This window comes from Diorhabda sublineata, chromosome X (genome assembly GCF_026230105.1).
Source record: "Diorhabda sublineata isolate icDioSubl1.1 chromosome X, icDioSubl1.1, whole genome shotgun sequence".
Lineage (NCBI taxonomy): Eukaryota > Metazoa > Arthropoda > Insecta > Coleoptera > Chrysomelidae > Diorhabda > Diorhabda sublineata.
In genome coordinates, this window is record NC_079485.1 from 21,036,321 (window position 1) to 21,051,695 (window position 15,375).

Here is a 15,375-nt window from a genome sequence, read left to right on the forward strand (position 1 = left end):
AATTGAATTGTTAGTGATAATTTCAGTGGTGCTTTGATTGATTGATTGATTTTGGAAATAATTGTTCCAATTGTACATTCAATATCACTATAAATAACAAATAAATACCTATATATATATTTGCCCAATTAGTTTGTTTTACTAAGATTGTAAGAGACAATGTTTTTTTCTTCAAATTTCAGTTAGATAGCTCAAATGCAATTACTTTTAGTCCTAGGATTAAAAGTAGCGTTTTTAATTCTAAGATTAAAAATGTTGCTAAGCAACGAGAAAAATGTCAAATTTTTTGATGGTTGGATAAAAAATAAATATTCAACAAGCTTAGCCGAAGTTCGACTGTAACTTGCGGAAAAATTTGTATTACTATTAGTAATCATAACCGTTTGACAACTACGTCTGCAGGTCTCCTCTTATCATTACATACTATGTAGTCTTAGAGACCGCCAAGGTTTTAATGTTCCTGTTACGATTAAAATAAGTAGTTAACTTCTAAAAAGGAATGCAATTAGAAGTTTCAGTAAAGATAAATTAAGTAAAAACACAAATAAAAACACCATTAACGTACAACTCCTTTCAACAAAATACCCTCACTAAATTACACCAATGTTTCCCTTAATTACATCCTTGTTTTAGCTACCAATATCACCTGTTTGTAAATAAACAATGTTTGCTTTTACTAATAACACCCCTTCGTATAGTGACCACACCAAGATCGTTATTTATTTGTTTTCGAGTTTCGCTCGTTTCCACTCGTCTTCATGCTCCCTCCTTTTTCGCGCAAATCACTTCATCACTAATAAAAAGTCATATTTTAACTCCACTCTTGCTGACTCCGACTTTCCTGAATAATTACCACATAAAACACAACATATTAATGTTCCTCTTAATGCTATTTGATTTCTTATTTATCTCGAAAGATTAAAAATATGTCTGGATAAATTACTTTGTTTACTTCTGTTTTATTGTTTATTGGGTTATTGTTTCTGAAACATAACGAAATAATTTGAGTTTTCATGCAAACAAATTCATTACATAATATTGTGATACTGCATTTTTTTAAGAACTTACCAAGACTACAGTGGTTGGTTCCATGAATAATGAAAAGCAGTTACAAAAATTCACATCTTGATATATAATATATGAGATTGTAGACTGTTTCGAATATTCATGCCTAAGGTTGAGGAGAATGCTAAGGTTTTTCAAATTAAAACCTTACAATAATATTAGGAGATGCAAATTCTCCAAAAGGAAGGAAAATGTATCTAAAAGATATAATAGAAAAATGAAGGGTAATGATACGATAAATAAACTAACTCCAGAATATGACAAAATTTTAATACCAGACAAGATATAAACTTACATGGAGACACGAATCAGAAAGAACTCAATAGGTCAAATAATAACAACAAAACAGATTTATATAAAACGAACCACTATTTGGTAATAGCAACAATATAAAATTAAACTATATCCTACCCGTATTATTAATAAAATATGGAATGGTGAAAGCCTACGAAATAATAGTAGAAGAAAATTTTGACATGTAGAATGCAGCGAATCGTATATTAAATAAAAACATTGAAACCGTTTGGCAAGAAACGGAAGAAAATATAACAAAAACAACTTATGAGGTTTCCAGAAAATTAAAAAATAGACAAAGAGGTAAAGATGAGCTGGATCGTAAATATGAGGTAATTGAAAAATAGAAAAACATGGAGAATTGATTAGACTACGACTAAAGCAACAGCATCAACTATGAATTGGAGAAGAACGTGGATAATAATTTCAAAAAAGATAAAACAACCGGTTAGGTATAGGAAAAGACAGATTTCAAAATAATAGGAATGAATTTTACAAAAACGTAAAATTGCAATCGTGAAACATAATAAAAAATAGACAGAACTGAGAAAACAAATCACTGCTGTCAAAAAATAGGAAAAATACGGGAAGAGCAAAAGAATAAATTTTAAAGAAAACAACGAAATCCAGAAGCATATGGAATAAAAATCAAAAAAAGCTGAAAAATAGTAGGGCTATAGAAAAAGATAGAGGGGGCAAAATTATAGAAATATGTAGGACATTATTATCAGAAACAAATCTAATCTAACCATAGAGATAAGGAAATAAAATAAGATTAGTACTAATAATAATTGTACTCGTATATGAGAGAAAGGAATCTGCCAAAAAGTAAATGTAGAAAAAATTTTTAGGATTACTAAAATGGTTCGAAGCCAGAAAGTTGGCCAGTTATGTTACTACTAACTCAAGAACCAATACTGCAAAGAAACTGGGTGAATAATACAAATGCTGTCTCCATATATTTTGAAAGTGCTTGAGATTTAGTAAAATAGTAAACTATCTAGAAATATGATAAAAAGATCTCAAAAAAGCTGATTGAAATGAATTTAATAAATATAAGAGTGAAAGTTCACATCAAACACACTTATTTGATATCAAATCAAACAGGAAGATATTCATTTATGTAAATGCAAAACAAAGTGAATTTTTTTTGAAGAGAAAAGAAAAAAACTATCTAGAAACTGAGAACAGTTACTTAAATTATTTATATATTCATATTATTTATATATAAAGGGGTATATGATGAAAATAAAGGAAAGTTGAGAAGTATCCCATAGAGAAAGTTCCAAAGGCCCAAGCTTGGCCTAGTCTTGGTCCAACCAAGTAGAACTCTGGGCTTGACCCAGTCTTGGTAAAACTGGAGTGATAACGAAGATTTATTCATTACATAACTTTTTCTTCTTTATCTTTATTCCATTTCTTTATTTATTTTTTATTCAATATGATTTTTTTGATTTTAAAAATAAGCATAAATAAATAAATAACATAAATTTTTATATTTAATCTTACTCTTACTGTAATTAACAATATAAAAATATCAGTTAATTAGTTAAATAAAAATATTAAACGCTTGTAGATTGCAAGTCTGTACCACTATCGTTAACCTCACTCACAGAGCTGATGTTCACATTTAAATTATTTTACGCGATCACAATTGAGTTTTTTTCTCTATTCAATGCACGCCATCTTTGAACTCGTATCAGACATAGTTACTTTTAGTAATAATAAAAAACACACACACTGAATAAACTAGAGATCGGATTGATCAGACCCATAATAAAAAAGTATGGCTTCCGGCGGGCGAAAATACTCGTACCATGCCGTATGTGACCGAATAACCGAAGCTTGGGTCCCCAATGAATGGCCAAAGCTGAGTTAACCAGGATTAGCCCAACCTTGGTCCACGCCTGGGTTGTCAACGAATGGCCAAAGCTGAAATATCCAGGCTTGGCCCAAACTTGGGTAATCATTGGTATGGCCAAGGCTGGGTCAACCAACCTTGGCCCAAGCCTGGACCAATTAATTGGCAAAGCTGGGTATCCCAGCCTTGGCCCGAGCTTGGGTAATCATTGGTATGGCCGAAACTGAGTTAAGTAGCCTGGCCCAGGCATGGACCAATACAGGTACGCCGAAGCTAGGCTTCCCAGGACTGACCCAGGCTTGGCCCCTTTGTTAACTCTGGGGTTTTCTGTATGGGACACCAAATAAAAACATAAAATGGATATTCGTGATAGGATTATCACTGAGGTAATGGAAATAAAGAAACAAATAACAGAAAATGATCTTAAAGTATTACAGCAAAATATAAGGAGAATAATTCTAAGAACCCACCGTAAAAAAGATGGGACAGCAAGAAATATAAGTAATACTGAAAAATTCATAGAAGACATAGAAGAAGATTTAGATACAAGAAGTTATAAAGAACATGGAGATAACATCAATAAGTTCAATAAATATAAGAATAATCAAAGCAGGGAGCAATTGTATAAAAATCGCATATCAAAAAATTGTTCAAATTCGCATACAAAATAATTAAAAAGTTCTGAACAAAGATTCAACACATTAAAATACAATTGTCTTCCTCGACAGTGGCCTCATCATAGTAAATATGTATGTCGAAATAATATATTGATTTATTTCTCTGCGTTAAGACTTTTTGAGTCTATTGCTTGTAACAAAAAACATATTTCAGTGTAATTTCTAATTTTTTATATTCTTTAAGGTTTTCGAATCATATAAAACAATAAATTGAATGTCAAATCAGATCATAATGTCTCCGTTTTACCAATTTTAAAACATACTGGGAAAATATTTTTGTAAACCCAAAATATGATCGAAATAAACTCTGAGACTATCTCGGCAATTTTGCCATATTCAATTCAATTATTATTCTCATTCCTTTCAAAGTATACAAAACGTTATTACTTTCAATAATCTGTGAGATGTTTTTTCAAATTTCGTAAAATACTTATGATGATTTGTTGTAAAAAATATATCAATCAATATTTCAGAAAATGAGAAAAATCGTATAAAAGTGTAAACATTGTGTTAAGATGATAAATGAACTTCAGTTTAACATATAAGCGTCGCAAAGAAGGGATCAAAAGGTCGTTGTAACGATGTTGTCAATGAGGATTGATTCTGGTCGTTTATTGAAGTCGGAGCGCAGGTATTAATCAGATGAAAATCTGGAAAGTTTTTCGAAGGTGTCTCTTTGGAGTTCAGCTAAAACGAACCCTCTTGTTTTATTGGCGCACTTTTTCTTTATCTTTTTTCACAGTCCGATCCCGTGTTATGGTAAGGCGGTAGTAATCTCAGCTGGTGACGTGTGACGAAGGATGGCAATCAACGTTAACGGTCATTCGCTGACCGGCGCGTCGGTCCGACCACTTTTCAACTTCGATTCAACCGAGATACGGCTAAATGCTGGGGGATTCCATTCTTTCTATCACGTCAGAACAATCTACCCTTATTTGCAAGAAGATTCAAACAGGGAAATCGATAATGTGTGATGTAATGCCGTTCGTTTTTGATCATTGCTATTGCTATTACTGTCCTTTTTTCGCTTCTCACTCTTTTCTGCATTTAGTATAGTCGTACATAGTCCACAAATCTAATATTAGTAATAATAAAATTGTTATTGAAAATAGAACAATTTTTAACATTTTTAGTTATATAGTTAGTTAGTTATACCTGGTGTGTTAGATTTGTTATTTATATAGAACTTTGCATTTTCCGCTTAATTTGAGATCAACTTTTTTAAAATATTGATATTTATATATTACGTTCTGAATATTAATCTTTTTTATGACTATCAATTGATATATAGGAATTGGAAGTTTACCTTAAACTGAAACAAGATTTGAGAAAAAACTTCAATAATTATATAGTGAGTATCCACCAACACCGAATAATCAGATCATGCGGATTTAAGTGTTATATAAGGGTTATAAGGATATACGTCCATCGGAAGATCGAGAAAACCACTCCATAAACTTGAAGAAAGGAATTCAGCAACGGTAGAATCTCAAATTTATAATGCATGGTGCACTGTAATAAAAACATAATAATAATTGCAGTTACATCCACATCACTCACACCAATGTAATAAGCAATTTATTTGCAACGAAATAAAGATATTAGTATGACATTCGGGCCATAAACAATAATTACATGTTATATTATAATAGTATCATGATAATAATTCTTATGATTCTTACATAATAACTATTACATTGTAAAATAGTCTAACTTTATTCACATATCTTCTAGGTTGTCCTTTCTCTCATTCTATTTAATGAGACACTTGAAGATCTGAAAAGCTCTACTTGCTGAATATGTAGACTTCCACTTTCAACCAACTCGTTTTCCTAATTTCTTCTACGAACAAAATTCGTTCATTTCTTATTTTCGGTCATGGCACTGTAAATTCCAATATTCTGATCTTTTTCTTCCAAAAAGTATAACTCGGGAAAATCGGTAATTTTCATTGATTAAAAGCGTCTTCTCACTAGAGTTTTTATCCATGAAATTCCACTTAAAATCATTGTTTTTCAATGTTTCTTAGACATAATTCCAAATATTTGATAAATTTGTTGAGTAAAACAAATTTGAGAAGCGTTGTGTTGTAATTAAGAACAATGCAGAGAGAAACAAAATTAATTGTATATATTGCGCTAAAATATAACTCGATTGAACAAAACTCACCTTAATGAAAATATGCAAACAAAAACAGAGCTCTTGAAAAGTACAAAATGAAAATCGATTCTTTCCAATTATATTTTCAAATAGTTTGTTCTCGTAATACTAGTTTTTTATTAAATTATACTTCTCGATAAAACGATTTGTCACGCCTCTGGTTTTCTCCCAAACCCACAAAATAAAAAATTTCATTTGACTAACGAACTCTCGATGTCGTTATATCGATGATATTTTATATTTTAGAATAAAATATGTTATATATACCTCGGAATTACTAGGCAGATACCAGAGTAAATTTTCTAGGATTTTAGTAAACTGTATTCAGTACAATTTCCCATGACAAAAAGTAGTTTTCTTGTATACATTTGATTAAAAACGTACCAATTGGATCATATAAATAGTTGAAGAAATTAGGAAAACCTGTGTAAAAATTGAGTTTAGAAGGTTTCTAAATAAATGAATTTATATATTTTCATAATAATATGGGACATTTCTGATTCTCTAATTCTCATAACATATGCATGTCCAGCCTGAAAATTTTGTGAATAAATAATTATAATTGATCTTCCATTTCAAGTTATAATTTCTGAAACTTTTCTTCTTAATAGTTTCTATGCTCTAGCGAGGAGAAACTGCCAATATTCTTTCAAAAATTTTTACAAGGAACGTTCATATATTTATTGTAGCCAAAATATATTCCATCATTTGATTTTTATCGTAACTTTGTCTACGGAATAGAAAATGTCAAGTTTCAATTTTATTATGTTTTATGGAATATCGTTCCTGAACGTTAACTCATAACTTGTAGATGTTATTGAATTCGTTCTAAACGCATCTGTTCGAAACTTCTTTATGGGTTAGCAGCGAAGGGGATAACATTATATTTATTTCGTGCTGACTCCTCAATGTAGTGAAAAAATTATTTACTCTGGCTTTGGAAATCGATTAATCGTATAATTGTATGTTTCACATACATTGAAAACCAAACATTCATTACCCATCCCTTATTGAAAAAATTGACGGACTGTGCATCGTATTCAGAGTTGTCACTTTCTATAAATATACATGCTGTTATGAAGATATTTGGTACCTAACCTTTTTCCATATTTTTTGATCAGGTACTTTTCATTCAACCGTTGTAAGTGTACCCATTATTGTAATTGTCTTTCCTGTATATAATCTACTAAATTATACAATAATAAACAACTTTGCTTACCAGAAGTGTAACTATAAAATAGAATCTGCGGCATTAACAATCAAAATTAACACCGAGATATATTGAACACTCGGTATTAGACCACAATTCACATAATGAATAAGATATAACTAGATATAACTTTTCATATAGGATTAGAAATGATATTCCGCGTGCACTAGAAAGCTGCATATATAATTAAAATAATTGTTCATCAAAACAATAAATCATGGACGTCTAACCACTGAATACTAAGAACTGATGATGCGGTAAGGGAAGTTTCCTTCTAGATTCAATATTCACATACAAAATCTTATAAAAAAAATTTATATAAGTCAGACTTAAGAATTCTTGTGTGGAAATTGGTCGTACTCTTTATATCTTTTTACTAACATAAGCTATTAGAGCTCCAGGGTCAATTGGAGAATCAGTAAAAGAAAACTAATACATAGTGTTACTTCTACCAATGTCAAAACTAACACGTAAATTATGTTGTTTCGTCCTTTGTTGGTTTGTTAATCTATTTTCCAGTTAAGAAAGCGAAAACAAAAGAGTTTTTGATCAACTTTCAAGACCATTTCAAATCAAAATAGTGACTATACAAAGTATTTAAACTTTTTTAAAAATTTCTCCGTCTGTACATTTCTGTTGATTAAATCCTTTGTTTCTCCTGAATATTTCACTTCGTATTAAAAACCCATTATTTTAAAGAAATGATCAAAATAAACATTCCTATAAGAGCAGAAAGGGAGGGGAAATCCTTCATAAAAGAAAAAAAAATCTCAATCTTCGACAACAAAAAATGGAACAGGAATTGCTATGTTTTCAAAGGAGTTGAATATCCACAAGTCATACAGACTGAAAACTTAATGTAATATTCTCCAAATGGAAATTACAGCGGTGGAAATTGGATGATGGTTAGGTGTTTAAGTTAGTTTTCAAATAATGGAATATAAAGTGTAAAACAATTGGTTTCGGGGTTACCCGGTCTTATTTAACCTAACCTAAACAATTCAATTTGAAAGAAAATGCCAGCTCAGTTTTCACTCGATAAGTATTTTCCAACTCCTTTTTCATGGACTTTCTTTCTCACATTGTGACTACTGTAACATTACCTTATAATCCTCCAAAGTCCTCTAAAGACACTGTGTGAGTTTGCTAAAAATATTGAAACTTATTATATGGAAAGGATAAACAGAAACCTATACAAATATTTATAAACACGTCAACAAAATGGGGAGAAATCCCAGGGGAAAACATTTATGTATTTTGTTTTTGAAAGTATCTACAGGACCATTTTAGAAATTTGCCAACCATTCTGACAAAAAAAGTTGTTTTCCGGACTTGCAAAATTATAGGTAAAATCGTATTATATAGGAATGGAATTTTGTTGTTATATTCAACGCGGCTTATAACTAGTGAAAATCAAAATTTGTTACATTTTCAAAAAAATTAAATGTGAGGATGTATTTTGTGAGTTTTTGGAAACATGGAAATATGGATAATAATACAGTGAAAACTTAGATTAGTTGACATGCGCTCCATTCAAATAATTTTCTTGCAGAAGATGATTGAAATGATGAAGAAGGATTGAGAGTTGCCAAAACTGCAATATGCCAGGCTGTGTTCTTTAAAGTCAGCATGGGTTAAAAAAATGATCGGCCAAACGAAGTAACTGTAGAACTATGAATAAATCGTTTCTGATGTGTTGCAATATCACTTCATCGATGATTTGGAGGAGACAAAACGTGAATTGATCATTTAGTTCCCAGAGACTAAAAAGCAGCTCTAGATTGAAGCTTTCTTAATAACCAAGGAAGAAAAAATCCAACGTTATTTCCTCTGTCAGTGAAATTATAGCAACCATATTCTAGCATTAGCCTATCAACACCAACTCAGATCGTTATCTTGCCATTTTGACAAGATTAATCGAAGCCATCCGACGCAAATGAATGTTGGGTGAAGCTGTCCTCCAACACATCTTGTCTTAAGTAGGAACTACAATTTTCATTAAAAACAATTTATAATTATGAGAATCTGCTGGAGCATTAAATGAAAAATAACTTCTTATGTACATACATGAATGCGTTATTTTCCATGAAAATTTTCTAGAAGCACTCAATGTGGCTATTTTAACAGAAAGGGGCGTTGGAATACGTAAGTATGAGGGGTGGGCTCATAGCTGTCGAGCTCGTATACTTTTGGGGGTTTCGTAGGAATTAAAAAATTGTATCAGTTTTAAAACAATCTGTTTTAGAAAAATAACATTTTAATAAAAAATTAAGTTATTTTCCAATGTATAATGCAAATAAGTCAATAAATCTAAACTATTTATTGGTTTTGAGATTATAGAATGATTGAAAATAAAATTCATTTCGATTACTTTGACAACAGGTCAGCATTATTTTATTTCTCTTATGAATGGAAATTTATTCTCACAGAACTAGTCACAAAATTCCTTTTGACATTTTAGAACATCTTGATTATATGTACGCCTATGGATGTTACGAGAAGGGATGCGAAAGCGATGCGGTTCTGAAGAAGGAAGACATTTCGACCTCATAATAATTGCCTATTATGTGAATTCAGGCTAATAAATCAAAAAGAAAATATGCGCTTTTTAAATTGCTCTTTAAATTCATATTGGGTCTTTTTTCGCATTTCACCCTAATTTTAACCTATTTAAAAGAGATTATGACGGCTTTGAACAGGTTTCATATTATTGTGTACAGATTTTTGATTTATTTATAAGATATCGAACCAAGTAGCATTGAAAAGGGTGGGAAATGAGAGTATTACGGTTTAATTTATTATAAAAACTGACAAAGTGATGACTTAACATTTAAATTTTCCTATTACTACAGTGTGTTCATCAATAAACGTTTCTTGCAGATTTTTACATTTTTTTAGCTTTACAGAAAAATTATTGAATTAAATCAGGACACTCGCATAGTCAATTACCAGTACCTTAACAACATATTTGTGAAAAATACATTCTGTATAATGTCCAGTTTTTCATAATCTATTAAATTACAAATACAATTTAAGACCGCATAATTCTACATTTAACAGTTACAAAATTATAGTCGTTTTTTAATTAAAATTATTAAGCAATTATTTATGTCTATTTCACATTTTCATTAGTGAAATATGTTTATTATAACTGGATACTTAAATTTAACGGTACGTTTCGAAATTTCCAAAACTGCAGTCTGGACGATTTTGACACATTTTGAACAAGTGGATTCAACTAAAAATCGCCCTCAAACTGACCGACTAAAGAACGTAATTGATGATGAAGAATCCTCCGATGTTATACTAAATGTTACACTAAATGTTATGAAGCCGTAAAGCAAAAGGTAGATGCAGAATCTCATCAGCAGAGAACTAAAGACGATTTAGAAACATATACATATCAAATGACCTAAGAAATAAGAAATTAAAGTAATTTGAATAAATATATTAGTTGCTTAATTTCGAGTAACGGTGCGCCCTTTATACTTCTAATCAACTTATGGAGATGGCCTCAATAAATATAAAATACTTTTATCCGCATCTTATTGTTAACTTAGCAGGTTACGTTACTCTTTGAATAGTCTGTATGATAATTCAATATCAATGTTGAAAACTTGCAGTGGATTATTTGGTTTGGCTCCTTTATTTTCTTATTTGCCTCTTCCTAAGTAACTATTTTTCTTGTGATTAAATCTCTGAAGGTAATTATTTGATTCTTGTATATTCATCAATATAGTTTCATTTATTTCTATGTTGTCATTATATTCGAAAATTTCTTTTTGCAGCTATAATGACCTTGTAAAGTGTGAAATATTTCCAATTAACAAATAAGTAGATCTATTTATCTTATATATACTCTTTTTGAAAAATGTAATTATACATTTTAGTAAGTTGACGTCAATACTTGTTGATAGAGTTAATTTCGTTTCTACTTACTGAATGTACCTTTCTCTGTACGTAACATGACTAGAACTGCTGTTTTTCTCAACTGCATTGAATTGAATATATAGGTGTCTCTAACTAAGAAAATTATTATTGTTTCTATTATTTCGAAAATGTTAATAATAGGCCAAATAAGACTCTAAATACACAAATATTGAATAAACTTGATTCACAAACAACAATATGTATAGGGGGTATCACATTTAAGAGATATAATTTCCTCTTTGATTTTATTGTATCGCAAAGCGTTGAAATCCGGCCCGCGACCAGCAAACAAAAATTAAGTACGATTTTCTTTTTATCAGAAATTACATTCTCATGAATTGGCAGTAAAGGCAGTACACGTCGGGCATAAAACCCGTAAGTCCGACTGTCGTCGAACGCACTACCCATTTGAGGCAACTATTTTTAAACATCAGCAAATTGGAATTTCATAAGTCCTCATCTAGGTCACAATACCCAAATATAGTTGCCCACGCCCAGAAAATAATGGCTATGTTTGGTACAAGCAATTTGTGCGGACAAACATTTTCAATAATGAACCTAAGAAAAAATTGTCTTCGTAATAGGCTTTCGGATGACCCCCTTTTCCCATTGTTAAAAATTCAGCATCACATATGGAGCCGGCTTATGATGAAGTCATGCAGAAACAAAAACAGTTCCACATGTCACATGTTCCCACAAAGACCAACGCCCCTCAACCTTCTACTTCGCAGCTAATTAAAGTTCAATTAAATAAATGTTATTAAAAATGTTATTTTTCAATATTGCACAATAAATTAGTATTTTAGAAAAATTATGGCCTCATTTTTATTTTAGTTAATGTAATGCCTCAACTTGGCCCGCCATATATTTCGTTATCAAAAATTGGCACGCTAAGAAAAAAGTTTCCCCATCCCTGGTATAGCCATACAGTCCTTGCGATACCTACTTCTGGATGGTTATTAAATATTTGAAATCAATTATTTCAATGATGGTATGCTTATAATGTTGGCTGAATATTTAACAATATCGTATTATTAATTAATAATGGGTGAAATTAATCCATAATCATTTTTCATTTGTGTCTATATCTCCTCCATATTTACTCTTGCAACATTTCGTCTGAAATTTGCTAAAGTAAAATAATTTAGATCTGGTCATTCAATAAATTCTCTTCAACCTATTCAACTGCCTAGAAACACAGCATCGAGTTATTAACGAACAATTATTGAAGCTCGTGTATTAACATGTAGAAGCCAATGAAAAAATCTAGCAGTTCCAGCACTAATACTTCTCGCTCAAATTCCGAATATTGTACTCCATTGAGAGTTTCTTCAAATATTATTTGTTCTGTACCTTGCCTTCGCATAAAAATTCACTTGTTATTGGCGCTGTATAGTTAATTTATAATTCCCTTTCGAATATCTATGAGGATCATCTTCCTGTATTTTCTGGAGAAATTTTTAGTTTTTAAGAATTCCTGCTACTATACACTTTCTAATTTGAATATAATTATGGTATCTGTCTGGCAAAGGTATTGGGGTTTCCTGAAATAGAATGTAGTCCATTCTTTTCGATATGTTTGCTAAGCACAGTAGTACTTATTTTTCTAAGATGCCGCTTGTCATTCCAGTTGAACAACCTAACAATATTCTACAATTTTAACTTCAGAACATTTGTTGACTTTAAAAAAACACGATAATAGATATCATATTTTTGTTAATTACTAGGAAAAGCAAGTGGAGAAGACAACATAGAAGACACTGGGAAGAAAATCAAGTGTTACCAACACATAAAAAAGGAAAACTAATGTGCAAAAACTACAGAGCAATATGCTTATCGCCAATTGCCGCAAAAACATAAAAGAGAATTATCGAGACAGAGATAAAAAACCATAAAGAGAGGAGCACCACAAAGCCTGATAAGAAAAGTGACAGAAGCAAAAAGATATAAGAAAAGAAGGAAAGCAAGATCCAGGAAAACTTGTATAAAACAATTAACACAGGAAGGGACAGAAAAACAATACAGAAGATGAATAAAATAGCAGAGGTTCGGGACAACTGGAAAAGTGGGTGAAAGGAGAATGAAAAGGAAAATCCCAATACTGTGACGCTCTAAACAGCATAAAGATTTCTTGCGAAGAAGTTAATTACTAGTTTTTCAAAAAATAATAATGTTCCAAGGTAGCACTAATTTCATTTTTCATGTAATAGGAAAGAAACGAAAATTTGATATTTGACAATTAAGCACAATTTTGCATACTCTTTAAAAGTATCAACCCAAATAACAGTGTTGTCATGCAAAGAAAATTTTTCGACGTCTTTTAGTCGGTACACCTCGTATCCATTTTATTGAATGTAAAAAATCACGATTTGAATTATTAATCGACGGGTATATGCTATTAAAATTTTTGTATGAACTACCGAATCCATTCAATAATTATAAACTCATATGGTTTGCACTTATAATAATCTATACTACCTCACAATAATTTTATCACCATAACCATTTATTTGTACAGTTTCTGTTCCAATGAGAATGTGTGACTATCCTTAACTTTGCATATCTAACCTTTTCTATCTTTAAAAAAAGATAGTAATTCCAATAAAATCAAATCATAAGAATGTTTTTCTTTATTTCTAACGTTTTCTCAAGAAGTACACATTCTTAAAGAAATTATAGTTTCAAGAATATACTGAAAATTACCCAGACGGTAATTGCGAAACATAATCAAGTTTTGCTCTTGAAAATTTCAAGATATTCGGGACTAGACTGAATAAATAAAAGAAGTAGAAGAAAAGCCCACGTGAAAAGGAATAGAAATTCAGTTTTTACTTCACATCAAGCGAATACAATAATTTGGCGGCGGGGTATTTGTCAGTTTATTATTAGGTGCGGGACAGGACAAGCTAGACTCGGAGGATGGGGTACAGCTTGCAACTGGAAGACGTGGACCTTCAGGGAGGTGGTAAAGTGGAGGTGTCAGTATTGCGCGGAGTGACTTGCGTGCGTCCGCCCGCTTCGTATTGCCGGCTCCGCTATAGATATACACACATACAAACAACACAAAGTGCAGCGGCAGCGGCGCATCTATGAACGCGCGGACCGCCTACGAAATCGTCCTAGCATCTTCAATGACCCTTTTGCGCAACAACACAACTAACTCTTGTTCTTTCTAGTGAAAAAGAAATAATTAATAGAGGCTGTTACCGTTTATGTGTTTAGTTGTGTTTAGGTGTTGTTCTGTGAGTGTTGTGTTTACCACTACTGATGAAGTATTGCGAAACGCGTATGCTGGCCTCTTTTGCCCAGGTACATTATTATTTTTAGATTATTTATACATCTATGTCTACATTTTACTCATATTATGATAATTTCAACAGTTCTTTACAACTATAAAATTAATAAGAATTTGTGCAAATAATAAATGTACATTCTGCGGTTATTGATATTACAACGAAGGTTAATACTTCTAAACGTATTGTTTATCTTTATACAATGCTATTAATGTAAACAAATAAATAATAGCTGATATTGGTGTATTGTTGCTATTTATCAATCGATTTATTGTTAATTTATAATAAAATATACTGACCTCGCATATTTTAATCACGTAAATTGGTGGATTTTTCATTTTTTCTTTGTGACAACGTGTTGATTTTATAAATTTTCAATGTTCACTTGGTATCAACGATTTGTTTATTTTTAATAAGTACCTAAATTTTCGCCAATTTTCAAATTAAAAGAAATATAATATAATAATAAATATTCTTTATTTAATGCGAAATATTTCATGTTGTGATTAATTAATTTCTGGACATGTGCAGTATTTACATTCTTTATTTTGAATATATCAAAAATTGTTATTTGTCGCTTTAAGAATTTCGATTGTGTTTCACACCATTTATAACATTTATAACATAACAAAATAGTTGAACAAAATAAAAATAGAGGTAATCAAAATAATAAATAATTGAAATTATATATATATATATATATATATATATATATATATATATATATGTATATATATATAGATATATATATATATATATATATATATATATATATATATATGTAACTTTTCTTTAAGTCAGAAAAGAGACATAAAATCAAGAATATTCAAATGCATTAATATATCAAAAGGTCTAAGAAATTGAAGAAATATATTAATGCATTTA

General features: G+C 30.6%; 1 protein-coding gene across 4 annotated transcripts in view; it reads left to right on the forward strand.

Moving 5' to 3' along the window:
* Window positions 1–15,375, forward strand: part of LOC130451113 (forkhead box protein P1-like) — a 251,029-nt gene that overhangs the window by 178,181 nt on the left and 57,473 nt on the right. Inside the window, exon 1 of one of the 4 annotated variants that reach the window (XM_056789923.1) lies at window positions 14,386–14,506. The exons of the other annotated variants lie outside the window; for them this stretch is intronic. Coding sequence (XP_056645901.1) covers window positions 14,465–14,506 — 42 coding nt within the window. The 5' untranslated portion in view covers window positions 14,386–14,464. Of the gene's footprint in view, window positions 1–14,385; window positions 14,507–15,375 lie in introns of those variants that run through there. 4 annotated transcript variants of the gene reach the window in all.